Consider the following 19,074-nt stretch of genomic DNA (forward strand, 5'->3'; position numbering starts at 1 on the left):
ACAAAGCAAAAAATAACATCACATCTAGCAAACCTTTTGATGTATTTCTCTGAAATGATTAAAAATATTACATGCATACAAACATAGAACATATTGGTCATGTTTTGTTTAAATGTGAGCAAGGATTTTGTGTGATTTATTTATTTGTTTTGCAAGTTTACAAACCAGCAATGTTAAAATGTATGTCTTTACCTCATGAGATTTGAAGAATGGAGAGATCTCCAAAGTGGCTCGGATTTCCTTTAACCTTGTTAGATATTTGTTCTGTAAGCAAAATTTACAAATAAAGAACAAAATTAGATTAGTTCCCATTGTTCCCAAACATTACAAATTCACAAGAGATCTGGTTCCGGGATCCAGATTTGCCTTGTTTTTAGCTCCATCCATAATTAATTCAACTTTGACCAGCTTTCCAGTCCCCGCTGAAGGAAAGCTTCCCCACAGCATTATATTGCCACCACCTTGTTTCCATGTAAATATGGTGTATTCAGCATGATGTGCAGTGTTTTCACCACACAAGCATTTTGCTTGTAGGCCAGAAAGCTTAATTGCATTCTCATCTGAGCAGAGCAACCTTCTGCCACATTTTTGCTGTGTCCCCTATATGGCTGTTGGCAATCTGCAAATGGGACTTCTTATGACTTTCTTCTTGCCACTCTTCCATAAAGCCCAGATTTGTGAAGGGAAGAACTAAAAGCTTTACTGTCAATAGATTCTCTCACCGGAGCTGTGGAGCTCTGCAGCTCCTCCAGTTACCATGGGCCTCTGGCCTACTTCTCTGATTGCTCTCCTTGACTATACCTTTAGGTGAACAATCATGTCTAAAAAAAATTGCAGCTGTGCTACATTATTTTCATTTTGCAATTAGGGCAAATGGTTGCAATTGATACTATTTATTTAGGGGTATCAAAGTAAGTGGGGCCAGACATATATGCACTACACATTTTCAGATTTGTATTTGTAAAGAAATCAGAGATGAAATTAGGGCAGAATGATTCCTCGAATGATTCAAGTACCTCAGCTATTTAAATTCAACGACTGAAAATGTCAGAAGTGTGAGATCGCTTTAAAATGAACAGAAAAGAAAACATAGCGCATTACTTGCACTGGAAAACTAAACTATCATCCCATAGTATCACGTCCTCCATGCTGCAACACCTGAGCGGGAAACATCCGCTGCTGTTTACCTTTTTGAAAGGTAACGTGTAATAAATTTTTTTATTTCTTCTGTTTTTGCACTAGATAAACAGGAAGACTGTAACGTGGCACTTAAGGCTTCTGTTTTATCTGGATAACATTCTGCTTTTTGGTGTTAAAAATGTCCTTAAAAATCCAGAATGCAACATGTAAGAGATGCTGTGTTATAGTATTTTAAGCAATAAAATGTGGATTTCTGTATAAAAAAAAAAAGAATCAAACGTTTTGTTAACTTTCATTTTCTCTGTCATATATTTCTACACGTCATCAATTCTGCACAATGTGCTAATTGTTTTTCCAATACTTTAAGAAAATACTCAATTACTGAAATCATCATTAGCTTCAACTCAAGGTGAAAGGTACCGTTTTCCTACAACTTCTTAATTGTGCGTTACTTTGTGTCGGCACATAATACATTCATAAATATATTGAAATGGTGTGGTAGTAACACGAACAACTTCATGGAATATGAATACTATTGCAAGTAACGGTAGTTCACTGTTTCAGTTAGGAAATGAAACTAAAACACGTAAATGTCATTTCGATGTCCTCTGAAATGATGTGGCTCTCTGTAACAGTAATCCTGATGAGGTTGTTAAAAAGATCAAGTCTATCTGCTGCTCTGACACAAACGTAAAACACACTCTATAAAAAGCCTGAAAAACTGAATTCCTTATTCTCAGACGGTTTACTATTACTATTATAAAGGTGCACAGTGAGTATATTTCTGTTTCATCTGTACAAATCTTAAACTTCAGAAGACAATATGCTGCACACTAACATAATCGTGTAAATCATTCCAGGCGAGATGGCATATACACGGACAGCTCATTGACTCACTGACTATTTTATAAAATCACTCACCAGTATCTCCTTATCTCCTTTCACAAAGTCATTGAAGGCTGCAACCACTTGCTCCCTTGTCTTTGTCTTCTTGAAATCTCTGTTCACAGTTCCATCTTCTTTCTACAGAGAAAAAACAGAGGACATTTCAATAAAATGGCTTTATTTGGGACTGTCTTCGAAGGTTTGCCCCCTTACAGATTTGCTTTCTTGTCACACTTAAATGTTTAAGATCATCAAACAAATTTTTATGTCAGATAAAGGTAACCTCAGTTAAAACAAAATGCATATATCAAATGATTTTATTTATTGAGGGGAAAAAAAAGCTATGCAAACCAACCTGGCTCTGAGTCAAAAAAGTAATAACCTCCAAGTACGAATGAGTATCGATTCACAAACTGTTGGAATTCATGGTTTCATCAATCTGGGCAAAGCAGGACAGTAGCTCCAGACATCACACGACCACCACTATCACATTCTTTTTCTGGAATGCTGTATAAGTTTTACCCCAGATGTAACTAAATTCAAACATTGCAAAAGGTTTCACTTTTGTGCAGTTGGTCTAGAGAATCTTAGGGACCATCAAGATGTTTTTGGGAAATGTAAGACAGACCTTTGCGATGCCTGCCGTGCTTTAGATGTTCTACGTTCAGTTATGACCTCTTGGATGAGACGTCCATGCTAAAATAATTTGGGCAGGCCGGCTGCTCTTGGGAATGTCCACGTTTTCTGCAGTCGTGGATAATGGCTCTCACTGTGGTTCGCTGGAGTCGCAAAGTCTTAGCAATGGCTGTTCTCGTATTTCTACAGACCGGGCCAGGCATTTTGATATCTTTTAACTACTTCATGTTGTCAGACAAGTCCAAGGGATTTCTTGTTCTGCTTCATTTTTACACATAGAACAAAGTTGGTTTGTTCTTTTTTTCATTAATTAAAGCAACTCATTTTAAAGCTGCTTTTCATATTTACTCAGGTTATCTAATATTAAATTCAGAAAACCCGTTTGACAAAAAAAGCAAAGGGGAAAATACTTTTTTAGAGTCAAGGCTTAGGAAAGCAGGAAAATAAAGAAAAGGTAGAAAGAGAAGATGGAGATGAAAAGGAGAACAATGTGTGGAAGGAAAGCAGAAGGATAAGAGAGATATTTTTAGAAATTTAGCCTTCAAGCAAGAAATGTTCTTTGTGTTTTTGAATCTCAGCATCCACAAAGTAACCCTTTACTTCATAAATTACTAGTACGTCTCAATATAGTTTCCCAGTTGTGTTTAGATCTGCTGCCGGTGCCTTGCCTTCAGCCATAGTAAAGCAGTCTTGCTAAAATGAACTCATCAACACTTCCCTTCTAATACAGTAAATGTGGAAGTACGAATGTTTGTAGTCGTAACAGAATACCGATGTGTGAAGCGGACATTGTGTCAGAAAATGCAACTTTGCAGCAGCAGGTTTTTAGAAGAGGTACAGCCATCGATGGTCACCAGTTAGGTGGTTCAGTGTGGAATAAATGAGCTTTCTTATCCTGCACGCTGCCTAGCAACAAGGCAATATTTAGAAGCAAAAGTACTTTTTTCCCTCTATGGTTTAAAGTCTGGGGAGTCTCTGACCCAATGTGACTTTAACTCACACGCACACACACTTTATACCTGATTAGACCACACTTTGAGCTCACATAATAGACTCATTGCTATAGTTATATCTGGCTACAAAATGAACTGAAGATCCATGCTTAATAATCCACACACACACATCTTTTTTTGGGGATAACCCTCAGTGTTATGGCAGCAGACCAGCAGGAGGTTGTGAATGTCCTTATATAGCCATGACTCACACAGACAAAGAGACTTGGAGTGTGGACACAATATGTCAGAACCGTATGCCAAGGCCGCACAGCTGACACTGACAGTACTCATGCACAATAAAGGTACTTATGTTCCTCTGAGGAAGTTTCTGGGAAAAACAGGAAGTAAGATCATATTCCTAAATCAATCACACAGCAGAAGAATGAAGGAAAGGAAAGCTGCACAAATGCACCTTTCTCATTCTTTGTCTTACCTTGACTCCCTCTATCCTGAACCCCAGGGTTGCCGTTGAGCTTATTGTCTCTCTCCACTGCATGTATCTTGGCTTGGTCACTGCCTTCTTGTCCTTCTCCTCCAATGTGGGTGCCCCGGGGTCAACCTCTATCATTTTCTGAAACATGTCGGGCCTCGGAGCAGGCTTTCTCCGAGCCTTGGCTAGCTCTTCCTCAAGGTAGGTCCTGAAGTGTCAGAGAAGCACAGGTAATGTGGGTCCAAAGTACAGTATGGTGCAGCTTTTCAAGTTAAATTACATATTATTCGTGAAGTTAGGTTTTTAGCTATAGCCGACTTACAGTGATTACCTGCTTTCCTACAGAACGGGAACAAGGTGATATCCACCTCAAAAGTGTTTGGCACCAGCCTAACAAAAATGTTTGAGTTTTTTCAAATGTAAAATTCTTCATTATGTTCAAACATGGTCGAAAGAGCTCCTTCATAAGAGGTCTTAGATGAAAAATGCATTTTTTTTGGCAAACTTCATTTTATGAAGGCAAGAGCTGCAACATTACCCTGCAAAGGTAAGAACTGAGTGACAGCCGTATGTGTGCACGCATGTAGGGGCTATTGAGGGTATTTAAGCACACATGTGTCTTTGTATGGACGACCTGATACTGATAATAAGTGCCCTCTGCCTACTTTAAATCTGACTTTAACACCTTCCTCTTTGCTTTAAGCTTAACTATATAAAAGTAAGGCCCATTCCCTAACCATCAAAACTGATTGACAACAGTTGTTTTTGCACCCCATTTTTAGTGTTACTTTAAGGGAGCCTGCTGTTGGCAGAGGAGTCTCCAGGTAGGTTTTCAGGTGCAGCAGAGTGAAGCAGAGAAACCAAGCTGTACCCTAATGGGTTCTAACTTTGCTCTCCGATCATTGCACTGGTAAGTTTAGTCAAATTTAAAGCCCATATGATGTCTTTAGTGTACATAAGTGAAGATTTTGATAGCTGATGTGCTCAAACATAAACATGTTTATCAATCAAAGTGAATAATCCCTCAGTCCAGATAAAAATCTTCACCAATGAAGTCAGAGATTTTAGACTTATTTTGATCTCTGATGGTTGAAGACAGAACACATGTAAAAAGCAGCTTTGTTGAGAGTTCAGCCACATTAAAATCCAATTTATACAAGCAATAAGTCCAGGAGATAATAAAATAGAAGTAATGAGTTAGCAAGTACATGATGAAAAACATTTTGTGAAAGCATTTTGGCATCCTTTTACCTCACTCCCATCTTACAGTCCATTACACACGGGTAGTCAAACTCAGCCAGCAGATCCTCCATCTGGTTATACTTCTGGCCATCCTTCTCCACATCTCCGTGATAACCAGGAACGTAGGGCCGCAGCACATCCTCCATCAGCCGGGACAAGCAGCGCTGCTCGCATTCACAGTGTTTCTGAACAACGTCAATAACAAACCATCATTTAAGTATCAACAATATGTGGAAGCTTACAATAACAGAGGGGATTTGAAGCTAATTTCTTACTTTTAATATTCGTCCATTTGCACCTGCCTTAAAACTCCCTGTGAAGAGAAAAACCTTAACAGTGAGGCAGCTGCAGAAGGAGTCTAAAGTACCTTAGCTTAGGTTAGCACTAGCATTACAGGCTACCATTTTTCAGCTTGATGTGTCAGAGCATTAAGGATTCAACTGGCTGTTTCTTATTTCACCAGAAAGTCCCTCAGCATGTGCATACATACCTGCATGTCCAGCCAGTTGAATCCAGGGATACTTCTTCTTGAAGGACATAACAAATGGAGACCAGTGGACCATGTTCTTTATCTTCTTCCATGACTTGTGCTACATAAACACACAAAGAAAAACAAAGAGCATCATTGGGGTATCCCTGGCATTGAAGCTTTCCCTCATATAATCCTACAATGTTTTATTGCAATGCTTGGCCATGTGGCATGCTAACTTTCGGGATGTTTATTTCTGAGTAATTACATGGGGAGAGGATTCGCTACATTCTCACCACTACTCTCCAATTTTGCATTTTTTGCTGTTATTTCAGCTTTTAACCTTGTTCTCTCTATTTTCTTCCTAGAAGCTATACCTGGCCTGACTCTGTGTCTACCTGTGACACCTTTCTGGAGAAGGGAATCATCCGAGCTTCTGCTGGCAACAACTTAATGCTCACCCTCTACCGATGATCCACATAGCCCTGTCTTTTAGTGTTTAACCCTTTCTCTCTCCTAGACATGGCCATTGACTGAGCTTAACTGTAACAAACTCTATGTGCTCTCTTTCAGACTCTAACCTTGAAAACTGGCTCAGAGTTTATCTGTTCTTTCTTTCTAGGTGAAACGACTAAAGGAGCTACATCCATTAACATTTACTTTTCCTTCTCGTAGAAAGGACTCCTGGATCAGTGCTTCTTTGTTCTCTTTGTGTCTCTGCTCTGTTCTCTCTAACCTACAGTCAGTCGTGGCAGATGGCCGCTCACACTGAGCCTGGTTCTGCTGGAGGTTTCTTCCTGTTAAAAGGGAGTTTTTCCTCTCCACTGTCGCTACATGCATGCTCAGTATGAGGGATTGCTGCAAAGTCAACGCCAGTGACTGTCCACTGTTTCTACATGCTCATCCAGGAGGAGGGAATGCTGCAAGTCACTTACTGGATGCAATTTGCTGGGTTTCCTTAGATAGAAAAACTTTTTATCCAATTTGAATAAAAAGCTAACTCCGACTGCACTGTTCAATTGTTAGGATTAATTGGAATGTATGTACCTGACTGTTGTGAAGTGCTTTGAGACAACATGTGTTGTGAATTGGCGCTATATAAATAAAACTGAATTGAATTGAATGCAAACTGCTTCCAGTCTTCAAGCAGCTAAGATGCTTGTTAATGTCTATTTTACACACACCAAGGACCGCATTGAAGGTACTTTGCCGCCATCTAGGGGTTAGTGCGTGAACTACATCTGGCTGTAATTCTGCAGTATCACGATACATGTATGATGCCAGAACATAACTGATTGTACGAAAACACATAATTCAACTTTAAATTCCTGTTTCAGCAACAGCAGCATCAACTTAATAATATACATGCATTAGACTAAAGATCTAGTGAAATATTGGGCCCAATTATGCCTAATGTTGCTAATTTGTTCCACACCTATATTTTGTATGGACTGCAAGGGCAATATTCACATAAACAATCTCTAACTAACTTAGCATCTGCTTGACAGTAAAACACAATAAAACATTTTATACAACTATTTACAAACTGGGGCAGTAAAGGGTAGCATATTCACTTCACTTTACTTACATAGAACAATAAAATTCACTTAAAGTCAGTACAAAGGTACAAATAAAATCCTAATAAACCACTTGTAGTTAGTCAGGACCTTGAAATAGTGCTTACAGTGAGAGCACGAGCATAGGCAGTTAAATCAATCATCCGTATTTCAATTTGTAGCCAGAAACCGTTTTATTTTTACATACGACTCCAGAGTGTTCTTCAGTGACCTGTTGACAGTTCATATATGAGGCATTGCTAGACAATACCAAAGACTCAGTCAAATTACATAGTGGCTTTTTCAAAATTATTCATTAAAAGATTTTTTTGGTCAAAAGTCTGCAACATATCTAAAGCTCTAGCTTTGGGTTTGCTAGCTGTTTCATGGGAAGCAACTGGCAACAATTCACTAAGTTTAGCTCAAGTTATGGATAGAAAAGGCTCAAATGTGATAGACATGCTTTGGAGGTGTGCAAATAGTCTAATTCAATTTAATTTAATCCAAATCAAACTAAAGCTAAAACCAGATAATAAAAAAGATCCTTTAGCTGAAGCTGTTCTCATAGCCCTGTTTATTAACGAGGATACTACTAATTAATAATCAGAAGAATGACTTTCTAGGTTTATGGCCATACCACCCTGAACACGCCCAATCTCGTCTGATATTGGAAGCTAAGCAGGGTTGGTCCTGCTTAGTACTTGAATGGGAGACTGCCTGGGAATACCAGGTGCTGTAAGCTTCGGGGCTGCATGGAGTTTGCATGTTCTCCCCGTGCATGCGTGCGTTCTCTCCGGGTACTCCGGCTTCCTCCCACAGTCCAAAGACATGCCTGTTAGGTTAATTGGTCTCTCTAAATTGTCCTTAGGCGTGTGAATGAGTGTGTGCTGGGTTGTTTGTGTGTTGCCCTGCAATGGACTGGCGGCCTGTCCTGGGTCTACCCCGCCTTTGGCCCATAGACTGCTGGAGATAGGCACCAGCTTTCCCGCTACAACATACAGCAAAAAACAAAATGTTTTCACTCAAATTGTGCACATCACCATGCCTGACTTTTTTGTTTTAGTAAAGATAAATTTATGTTGCACTTTCACATTCAAAGCATTTTACACTAGAGCCACATTCACCCAATCACACACATTCATAGACCGATAAGCAGATCAGTTAAGTGCCTTGTCCAGGAGCAAGGAGGAAGCTGGAAATTAACCCACGACTTTCAGATTTTAAGACGACTACACTTCCCACTTAAAACCAATTCTCTGCATGAACCAAGAGCCATGCATATTGACATTTCTAACTCTAAATGTGCACATTACGTATTTACCCCTGAAATGTAAATTTAAAAGACAAGGATCAGTGTTTAAAGTTGCTCTTTAAATATGTTGGGTAATTATCTGCCTTTTACAGTTTTGCTTAAAACCTATGAGAGAAATCACACACTCTATGTTGGGTATCCTGACCCTGGGGATCCAACCTTTTTTTCTCACATGTGTTGTTTTCTAACATTTGACCAAACTGCAGCACTGAGCTGGGGTTTCCCCTGGTAACTCACACAAAACACAAATAGACAGCGTTTTAGCAAAGGCTCTCCCTGTCCCTGGCAAGGACGCATTGAACTGTGGGAGTCCGGCCTAACAAACAGACATTCATTCACAAAGTGACACACACACACACACACAGCATTGTTGCTTCAACACACAGCTTTTCTCTGATTTAAATCCAACTCTTGCTTTTTTCTAGTTCTCAGGCCTTGTTGTGCTCGGACTTCCCTTCAATGTGCCATGTGTGTAGTTTAATCTCAGTATAAATACAGTTGCTCTGTAAAAGAAAAGCAGGTTTGTTAGAAAACATTAGAGCCCCATGAAGACCAAGGAACAAAGCATTAAGGTCAAGAGGAATAGTGTGGAGAGGTTTAAAGCAGGGTCAGGTTATAGGACTATATTGTAAGCCTTGAACATCTCACAGAGCAATATTCAATCCATCATCTGAAACTGGAACGTGCAACTAGAAACCTACCAAGACATGGGCATCTACACAAACTAAAAGGCTGGGCAAGTAGAAATGGCCCTTCAGAAATCTGGGCTGTATTAGGCAAGAAGAAACTAATTCCTGAAAGAAAGCCATCAGAAGTAATGTTTTTTTATGTGGAAAAGTGGTTCTCTGGTCAGATGAGACCAAAATTAAAATGTTTGGCCTACATGTGGGGTAAAAAACGTAACACTGCAGATCCCCTGCAAACTCAGTCCCTACTGTAAAACATGGTGGTGGCAGCATCATGCTGCTGGGTAGCCTCAATGTGCAGGGATTTCAGTTGCCAAGCTGGTAGAGATATACCTGAAAAGACTTGCAGCTGCAACTGCAGCGAAAGGTGGCTCAGGTGGGCTGAAAACAAATGCTTAATCATCCTTTTCAAAACTTTTTTTATAAATTATAAAAAAAACGTATCATTTCCTTCCACCTTACAATTATGCACTACTTCGTGTCAATCTTTGGAAAAAATAATTACAATACATGCAGGTTTGTGGCTAGAGTGTGACTTTGCACGGAACTTTATTTATTGTACATAAACCTGGTGCATGACAACACAGAAAAAAATAAAATAAAACCAAATTTCTGTTCAGAGAACCCACCAGTATTGTACCATGAACACTCGATCTCAATTCAAGCAATCCTAGATTGTTTTTTTGGTTAATAGCAAGATTACTACATCAGATGGAAAAATTCCACTGAACTCTGAGGATTCAAACAAAGATTGGCTGTTCATCACTGAGGCCACCAGCGTGTGCAACTGATCTGAAAATAATAGTTAAAAATCCAACTTCCTAAACCTCCTTTGACTGAAATTATGACAATATCCTCTCTGTCTTTGGATTCTCACTTATGTTGCAAACTGGATGTTAAAGGTGACCTCACTGTGAGAAGATTTCCACTACTCTGCAAACACCAGGAGAAAAAATATTATGTCTCCAAATAACTCAAGAGAAGAAGAAGAGCAGTTGTAGAAGAAGTGAGATAAGATAAGAGATGAGAGGACCATAGAAGGAGACATTTAACCTAAGTCCAATAATCTGAACCTGAACCAAATCTATCATCTGTTATTATGACTATCTATGGTTAAATGTGTCCACACAGTGTTTTTTCATTCAAAGCAGTCAAAGGTCACATGATATTTCTTTTTCTCTGGATCAGTGAAGGGTTTAGGAAAAAACTCCCCCCTTTCAAGCAGCGAAAGACACTCAAACACTGACATCTATTGAATTCAAACGATGGAAACTCATTTAGAGTGAGGTCATCTGAAATGGGTCCCTGAGCAGAAAGTCTAAAGTTGTCAGAAAAGTCAGTTGCGAGGTCCAACAAACGGAGATTGTTTTCTTTGTGATTTAAGAACAAGAAATCAAAGGAGAGTGGGTTGTTCAAATGGGAAATTATGGTGGCCTGGAGGCAGGAAATCATTTAGTGTGCATCAGTAATTAAGGCTGCAAATTACATAAAATGGCTAAAACATTCAGTTATCAGCCAACATATTTGTTTTAGGTTTGTAAACACTCATAAGGCTTGGAAGTTATCTTATTTCTCTCAACATGTTTAGCCAGTGAGCAGGAAGGAAAAATAAGGTGGCTTCATCTGTAAGTTGTGTAAGTCAAATTTTCCAGCATGCAGCCCACTGACAGCTGAGGGCAAAAATCGGCACCATCCTAACCCAACATGGTCACTATGTGTACTCTGAAGATAGGACCTCAGATGTTTCCACAAATTAAAATGAACTCCAGTTACCACAAGCTTTCTGTAAATGGTAAATGGACTGAACTTATATAGCGCTTTTCCAGTCATGCAGACCACTCAAAGCACTTTACACTAGAGCCACATTCACCCAATCGCACTCACTAATGCTCACACATTCATACACCGATACGCAGATCGGTAGGCAACTTGAGGTTAAGTGCCTTGTCCAGGGGCACATTGACATATGGCTGGAATCAAACCCACAACCTTCTGATTGCAAGACAACTACTCTTCCTACTGAGCCACAGTCGCCATAGATCTGAGTGCTGAGTTAAGTTTAAAAATCTCCTGTGTAGGTAAGGTTACCTGAGGGCTGCTGCGTCGCTGAATGACAATGATGATCAAGATGGCTACGAGTGACGCCACGACACTCCACACTGAACACAGCCATGCATACCACATCATGACAGATGGGCTCCAGGTCAACCAGACAAACCGACAGGAGTGACGATCTGTCCAGAATGCGTTCCTCTCTCAGCTGAAAAACCCTGGCTCCTCGGGCTCCTCTTTCCTAACCTCCGCAACATTTACACCTGAGTGTGTCTGACTGCGTGCAGGCACAAGCAATTTCAGGGTCATTTGATTGGCAAAACAGAGGGTAAACATAATCTGGACATGCAAATCTCCACACAAGACATTTTGACAAACAGATAGAGCAAAGTGTGTATGAGTCTGAGAACGCAAAATAATCTAGATTTATTTGGAATCAAACAAATTCTTATTAGAAATGTTTCATATTTTAAAGCAGTTAGTTTAGAAAGAGTTTGGTGTGAGTGTGAATAAGAGAATGATGAGTCACAACGCCAGCTAAAATAAACAGAAGGATACATCCAAACCTGCATCGTCCACACCATCTACGGTAACCTGTTACTCAGCACTTTACTGCACACATCATGTCAATTAGGATTACTTAAACTACAAACAAAGACACTCTCTAGTTTATCTGCACTGGCTTAGCAATGATAAATCTAAATATATAACATATTCAGTGAGCTGTCTTCCTTGTTTCTATCAGCATTTCTTGAAGATATATAACTAAATAGGTTGCAGCTTGGTATTGTTATATTAAGCAACTGTGCAACTGATGATCTAATTATCATTTTAAACATCTTGAGGAACTGTCACTTTTATTACTAAAAAACAAGATAAACATCACACAGTCCCTTCAGCTATACTGTTATAATGTAGCCCTTTTCTCTCAAGTCTTTGCTATTTTTAAAGCAAGAAAATTAATGTAGAAACACATTCAGTTTTCCACGTTTTTGTGTATGCTTGCTGCAACCCAAACTAAAGCTTAAACAAGAGGGTTTTAGTTAGACTTTGTGTGATTCAGTGCAGAATTTGCTACAGATTAAAAAACACAGCAAACATTGGGAAGTAAGTGCTGTGCTCAGGTAGGAGCACAACTGAACTTTTTGGCTTATGTGTTATTTGTGGCAGAAAATTACCACTGTAGAGCAGACCGAATACACTGTGATCCCCACTGTGAGACGTGGTGGTGGCAGTTTTTCTTCAGTAGGCTCAGGGAAGCTGGTCAGAGGTGATTTGTGTAGCTAAATACAGGCCAGTCCTGGAAGAAAACCTTGTTGGAGGTTCACCTTCTAGCAGGAAGAACAGCCCCACACATTTACCCAGAGCGTCAATGGAATGGTTTGGATCAAAGCACATTCATGTTAGAATGGCCTAGTCAAAGGCCAGACCTAAATCCAAAAGAGAAAATGCGGCAAAACTTAAAATAAATGTTCTTAAGTGCTTTCCATCAAGTCCATGTAATGTATTTTGCAAAGAAGAATGGGCAAAAATCTAAAGTCTAGATGTACAAAGATGGTAAAGACATTATTTTCTTCCACCTATCGGTCTAAAAAAATCCTGATAAAATATATCGTTTTCATTGTAATAGAGTAAAGAGTGAAGAAGGGGTATAAAGACTTTTGCAAGACATGTAGTTTAATGAGGATAAATGGATCTCAACAGAACAATATACTTTCATTAAAAAGACTGAAAATAAAAGATTTTTATAGTTTTGCTGAGCACCAAAAAATTATTCAAAGCACAAATCAAATGTGTATATTCTTAAAAAACAGCAAGTACATTTAGCATACTTTTTCTCTTGTCCTGTCCGGCAGATTAGCACTCAGAAGAAGCCCAACAGATTTACTGTCACAAGTGGAGCATTATGTCTAACACTATAATGCTCCGCTTGAGATATATATATATATATATATATATATATATATACATATATATATATATATATATATATATATATATGTATATATGCAAACATATGTACATGTTTGCATTGGGATTATTTCAATTGCAATGGCCACGAAGACAGAAACAAAAGGGAAAGAAAAGAAGCAAGAAAGAGAGAGGTGGGGCAATTGTTACCGAAAAGTGCACAGTACTAATAAATGCAAGATGTATGTAGTGGTAACTGCGGCTCAATATCTAACATCTGTGTATCTGTTAACACCTGAAACTTAACACCAGTGGGTGTAAGTGTGAGCATTCTTGTGCATATAAGGTTTCTCAATAAAAAAAATATGCAATAGCGGGTGCGAGGAGCCACAGACCTGCCCACCTGGTCCCAAGACAGACCCGAAGGAGATCTGAGCCACAGACGTCCAAAGGCCCCCCAGAGCACGGGAACCCTGGGAGGACCACTGCCGGGACTACTGCAACACTCCCCCACCCCCCCAAGGGAACCACCAGCAGCCACAGTGCAGAAGCCCCAGGGAGCTGCAGCGATGAGCCCGTAGGCCCCGCCAGCAGCCGTCTACGCAGGAGCAGATCCTGCCAAGCCATGGACCCAGAGACCCGAGACCCCGGGGCACATCACCCAAAGCAGAGGCCTGACAGAGTCAGGGGGCCCAGACCCCGGCAAGCAGCCACCAGGAATGAGCCGGCACACACCAAAGCACCCAGCCCAGGACACGGAGAACCACCGATACACCAGCGTGCAGGGACACCAGCCACCAGCAGGGAGTGTGGTGGGGAGGAAATGGGCCCCACATTTGATGGGAGGGGCCTAAACTGATCCATTTAGCTCACTTGAATAAACCTACAAAGAATCACAGTTTGATAATTCTGGAGTAACAACATAATGTAGCCCAAAAAAAACAATGAGCTACTCAAAAGAACGACTGCAATTTGGGATTCTCCCAAAGATTTTTCAGCTCTGCCTCAACTTTGTGAAAAAAATTAGCAGCTGGAAGCTGAATTAAAATTGCCTTGAACTCTTGGGTTTAGATACAATGTTTTCTAAAGAAGGGCGATTTCTATAATTATATCTGTTGAAACTTAATGAGAGGCCTCTGAATGTAAAAGCTCCTACAAGCCTTAACTGAATTCGTTTCAGAGTACATTCTGAGTCTGTTCTGTCAGATCAGCATTTAGATTATATTTCTCAGTGCAAATCTCTATATTCATATGCCCACAGTGCTAAATTAGGGTTCATCCAGAATATAATTACCAAAAGAAATGCTATGTGTTCATACTCATGTCTCTTAATGTCTGCAAAAACACTTCAGACTACTTTTAGTTATTCGAGTTTACTTCAAAAGCCTCAAAGTTCCAGCTGCCAGCTTCAGCCTGTCTCACATCTTTGTCCGCTTGGTGAAGGATTTTGACTATCTCTGTCCCCAGACTGGCTGAATGACAGGAGGATAGCAGGAAGAACAGCAAAGTTTCCATTGAGGGAGAGTCGAAGAGAGAGAGAGGAAATTGTAAGTGAAGGAACTTCTTGCAGACAGGAAGTTGGGGGGGGGGGGGGTTGCCGCTTGCCTCAGCGACAGTATTTTCCACATCCGCCGCTGACTACAAACAAAATAAGGCAGAAAAAAAAGTCCTTGCCCACTGTAAACAGCAGATAGAGCGAAGTGTATAAAACAGAACCACTACGCAAGAGAGGCTTATTTGGTCACTGGTCATTATTGGCTCTAAAATATGCATAATTTTTACACATTAGCCACAAACATATGCATGTGTTGCTAATTCATTGGTCTTATTATCTTAAAAATAATATGCAAAATCGATTGAAATATAATGCTTTATTTTTAACAAAAAGAAGCTGCAGTTGTGCAACCAGATTTCAACAGTTTGCATGCAGAAAGTAGCGCAGGAAAGGGTGTTCAATGGTTAAAAAAAGAAGACAGTCAGAGCAAAGGGTAACTCTGGGTTACTAATGTGTAACGTGCACAACGAGGGGAAACACTGATACTGCTGATGTTTTCAACGGCGAGACTGAGGAAACAACAGGCTCGATATCTGTCACCACAAGGTCCCCTTGCAGATTCAAATACTGCAACTGTCTGAGTCTGCAAAAGTTTAGACTGTAGAGGTGTGCAAACGTAACAAACACAGTCACTCACTCACAAAAACAAAAATCAAACTCACAGGCAGCATCAGGCTGCAGTGAGGGGGATGCACTTTAAACAACATGCCTGGGAAGAGCATTATTAATGACTGGGTATCCAAGGTTTGCTGGTGGAAAAATATCGTAGCGAAACTGACTGCGAAAGGAGGTTAGATGTTTGAGTGTGGCTGCTGTTTGGTTGTGTTGGAACTAAACATTGCAGATAAGCTGACTTCTCTCCAAATTGAGGTCACTATGGAACATTAAGTAGCTAATCTGAGTTTCAATCTAGGCTTGACTCTGCAACACAAAAAACTAAACAAGCCAATAAACTTAGAAAAGCTTGGCCACTCCCCCGAGTCAAGGAATGTCTTCCATCCAGTGCATTAAACACTCCTACATATTGATCTTTGGCTCACATGTATGAGCTGCATTGCTTTCTCTTAAGCATGTGTCAGAACCAGCAGGGTTTCCCCCGTGAGTGGGGGGTCCAAAAACTGTCAAAAACATGTCTGTCGCCCAAGCTGTCAAAGTCGGTAACAGTGGTTTGACCCGACATCTTTATGTCATGCAGAAAACATGCAGCTGCATTCATCGAGCTCACCCAAAAAAAAGCAAATAAAGAACTGACCGGTGTTTCCCCTCTCACAGCAAACCAAGTAGGCAGTGCAACAAACACACACCAAGGTAAGACACACACCCATAAACTTAAGAGACTCTGCACAGCTGTGAGAGGGAAACTCGGTTTGACGTCACAGGGCTGCTAGGCAACTTGTGTCGTGGTGGTGAAGATTTTCCACTGCAGTACAAACAGTGTGTGTGTTAGTGTGCTGATATTTGAGTTGACTTACAGTGCTGGACATACAGTAAAAATGGCTGCCAGTCAGGCAAAGTGGGGCAAAAAGAAATCTGTTTTTCAGGTTAAATTTGCAGGACAAAGCATAAAATTGACATGAAAGGTGTCGATTTTAGGTTTGGGTCAGAGTTGACTAGTTTATAAGAGACACCAAAAAAAAAGGGATGTGAATCAAGGTTACGCAGGTCACAGTTTCTGTATGCACAATGATATCTGCGTGATATTTTGCTGACTACATTTGTAAAAAAATGTGTGCAAAAGGTGTGCCGACGATGTTTTACGATTTACAGATATTGCAGTACGGGCGTGCCCTTCCTTTGAAAAAGCCCAGCCTGTTTATATAATTGATCCGTGTGTTTAATAGGTGCATCTTTTCAGCTGCTCAAAGTTTATGGGAATCTTTACACTTTGCAAACACTACATATAGCTTTATCATAACACTCAGCATGCATCATGTCGCTTCTAGAGGTCCTGCTGTGCTTTCTTTCTGCTGCTTCTGCCCAAAATAGCTTCAAAGTCTTTACTGAGTGTATGAAAGTTGAAAGATGGAGTTTTATTGCAACCCTGAAAAAGTGATAGCCTAAACAATGAAATAACTGAGAAAGCAGTTTTATTTTTGAAATACAAAAAACAAAACTGCAACTGTTAAATTTCTGATATTTAAAAGAAAAATATATGATTATTAACAATTAAAGTTAGTTAGGTATTCAAAAATACATATTTATTGTAACATTTGCTTCCACAATCCACAGATATGCAGCTTTGGGACAGGCAAATACCCGACCAACAAGAAACAAAGAAAGGCAACGCTAAAGACCAACTGCCGGACAAGCAGCTTCTGAATAGACCACAAACTTTTGCTGTTGTAGGACGATGTGTCAAGTGGGAAGGATGATGTGGTATACAACGGTCTCATACAATGAAAGGTTCTCACAGATGAAAGGTGAAGGAGATAAAATAGTATGTAGTCCTCCTAAGACAGACCGTGAAAAAGGATCAGAGACAGTAGTTTTACACACAGCAGAAAGCATTATTCCAACAGAATAATGAATGTGGCGTAAACAAAGAGACACCACACAGGCTTTAGGATAACACACCGATTAAAATTAGGGCCACACAATGTTGGAAATACAACAATATTCATACCATTGGTAAATACTGCAATTACTTTCTTCAGTGTTAGTAAGCCTACTGTGCGGGTGCATTTCCCACAACCTGAGTTGAAGACCATTATTTCATTGATCTAAGTGGGTTTTTCCATAGAGAAAAGCTGGAACACTAGTCATTAAATTAAATTAGAACCTTCAAAGCAAAAAGCAAAGTTTTGAGTAGAAGACTCACTTTTGTCTGTAGGATTTTTTTGGTTGACAATGAACTGAAACCAAACTGAAATATGTTACAAGCCAAATGATCAACAAGCTGTATCAAAACAAAGAGTAAACATGCTGGCGTTACCCTTGCACTGCGCCACCATCCGCACAACTAAGATGTGAGCATGATTGGGTTGGGAATGCTGTCCGACAGGAACTGTGTGGTTGGGTTCAGTAATGGTCCAAATATCACTGGTTGATTAAATGACACCATCACCATCACATCCATGTGGAAAATCTAACGTAGAGTGAATATTAATCTTGAAAAAATACTGTCTTTCCTTTTTTATATTCTCAAATGAAATACATATGAGCTACTTTTTTTTAACAAAACAAAAAAACAAATAACTATAATGATGGCACTTAACCACAAATACTCATATAACTTGGAACTTTCAAGGTGAAAAATGTCTTGAAATTGTAAAACATGTAAATGAACAAACTGAATTTGGGGGGAAAAAAATACAAAACACAATAAATACATTTCTAGGTGTCTGCTTGCTATCCAGCCATAATAGCTGATTATTAAAAAAACTGCAAATTACCCCAACATATTTGTGACATGTTTGAAAAATTATTTATTGGTATTTTAATTTCTTTTTAAATTAAATAATTTTTTGTTATTTTCGCATCTCAAACTGAAGGATAGGTTACTACACATAAAAAATGTATCTGTTCTTTCTTTCTAGATGAAACAACTAAAGAAGCTACATCCATTAACATTTACTTTTCCTTCCCATAGAAAGGACTCCTGGATCAGTGCTTCTTTGTTCTTTTTCTGTCTCTGCTCTGTTCTTTCTCTCAAACCCCCAGTCGGTCGTGGCAGATGGCCGCTCACACTGGTTCTGGTTCTGCTGGAGGTTTCTTCCTGTTAAAAGGGAGTTTTTCCTCTCCACTGTCACTACATGCATGCTCAGAATGAAGGATTGCTGCAAAGTCAACGCCAGTGACTGTCCACTGTCTCTACAAGCTCATCCAGGAGGAGGGAATGCTGCAAGTCACTGACTGGATGCAATCTGCTGGGTTTCCTTAGACAAAAAAACTTTTTATCCAATTTGAAAAAATAACTAACTCCGACTGCACTGTTCAATTGTTAGGATTAATTGGAATGTATGTACCTGACTGTTGTAAAGTGCCTTGAGACGACATGTGTTGTGAATTGGCGAAATATAAATAAACTGAATTGAACTGAATTGAATTTTAGATTTGTTCCTATTTATTTGCGCTTCCATTAAATTTTCCAGGACATAGGCTGCTTGATGGGTAAATGTTCCCCCTGTGCATGTGTGCATTCTCTCCAGGTACTTCCTCCCACAGTCCCAAAATATGACTGTTAATTGGCTACTCTGAATTACAAT

The 19,074-nt window shown here is 39.7% G+C and overlaps 1 protein-coding gene and 1 pseudogene across 2 annotated transcripts in view; one reads left to right on the top strand and one right to left on the bottom strand.

Annotated features, from left to right (window-relative positions):
• The window catches only part of itpkb (inositol-trisphosphate 3-kinase B), a 37,299-nt gene that overhangs the window by 4,195 nt on the left and 14,030 nt on the right, over positions 1 to 19,074 (bottom strand). For both annotated transcript variants that reach the window (XM_047388245.1, XM_047388244.1), the window contains exons 6-11: positions 5,819 to 5,918; positions 5,604 to 5,641; positions 5,338 to 5,513; positions 4,090 to 4,294; positions 2,062 to 2,163; positions 193 to 264 (exon numbers count right to left, since the gene is read on the bottom strand). In XM_047388245.1, the coding sequence (XP_047244201.1) occupies positions 193 to 264; positions 2,062 to 2,163; positions 4,090 to 4,294; positions 5,338 to 5,513; positions 5,604 to 5,641; positions 5,819 to 5,918 (693 nt within the window). The remainder of the gene's footprint in view (positions 1 to 192; positions 265 to 2,061; positions 2,164 to 4,089; positions 4,295 to 5,337; positions 5,514 to 5,603; positions 5,642 to 5,818; positions 5,919 to 19,074) is intronic.
• On the top strand, positions 7,977 to 8,095 carry LOC124882587 (annotated as a pseudogene).

Source organism: Girardinichthys multiradiatus, chromosome 15, assembly GCF_021462225.1.
Source record: "Girardinichthys multiradiatus isolate DD_20200921_A chromosome 15, DD_fGirMul_XY1, whole genome shotgun sequence".
Classification (NCBI taxonomy): Eukaryota; Metazoa; Chordata; class Actinopteri; order Cyprinodontiformes; family Goodeidae; genus Girardinichthys; species Girardinichthys multiradiatus.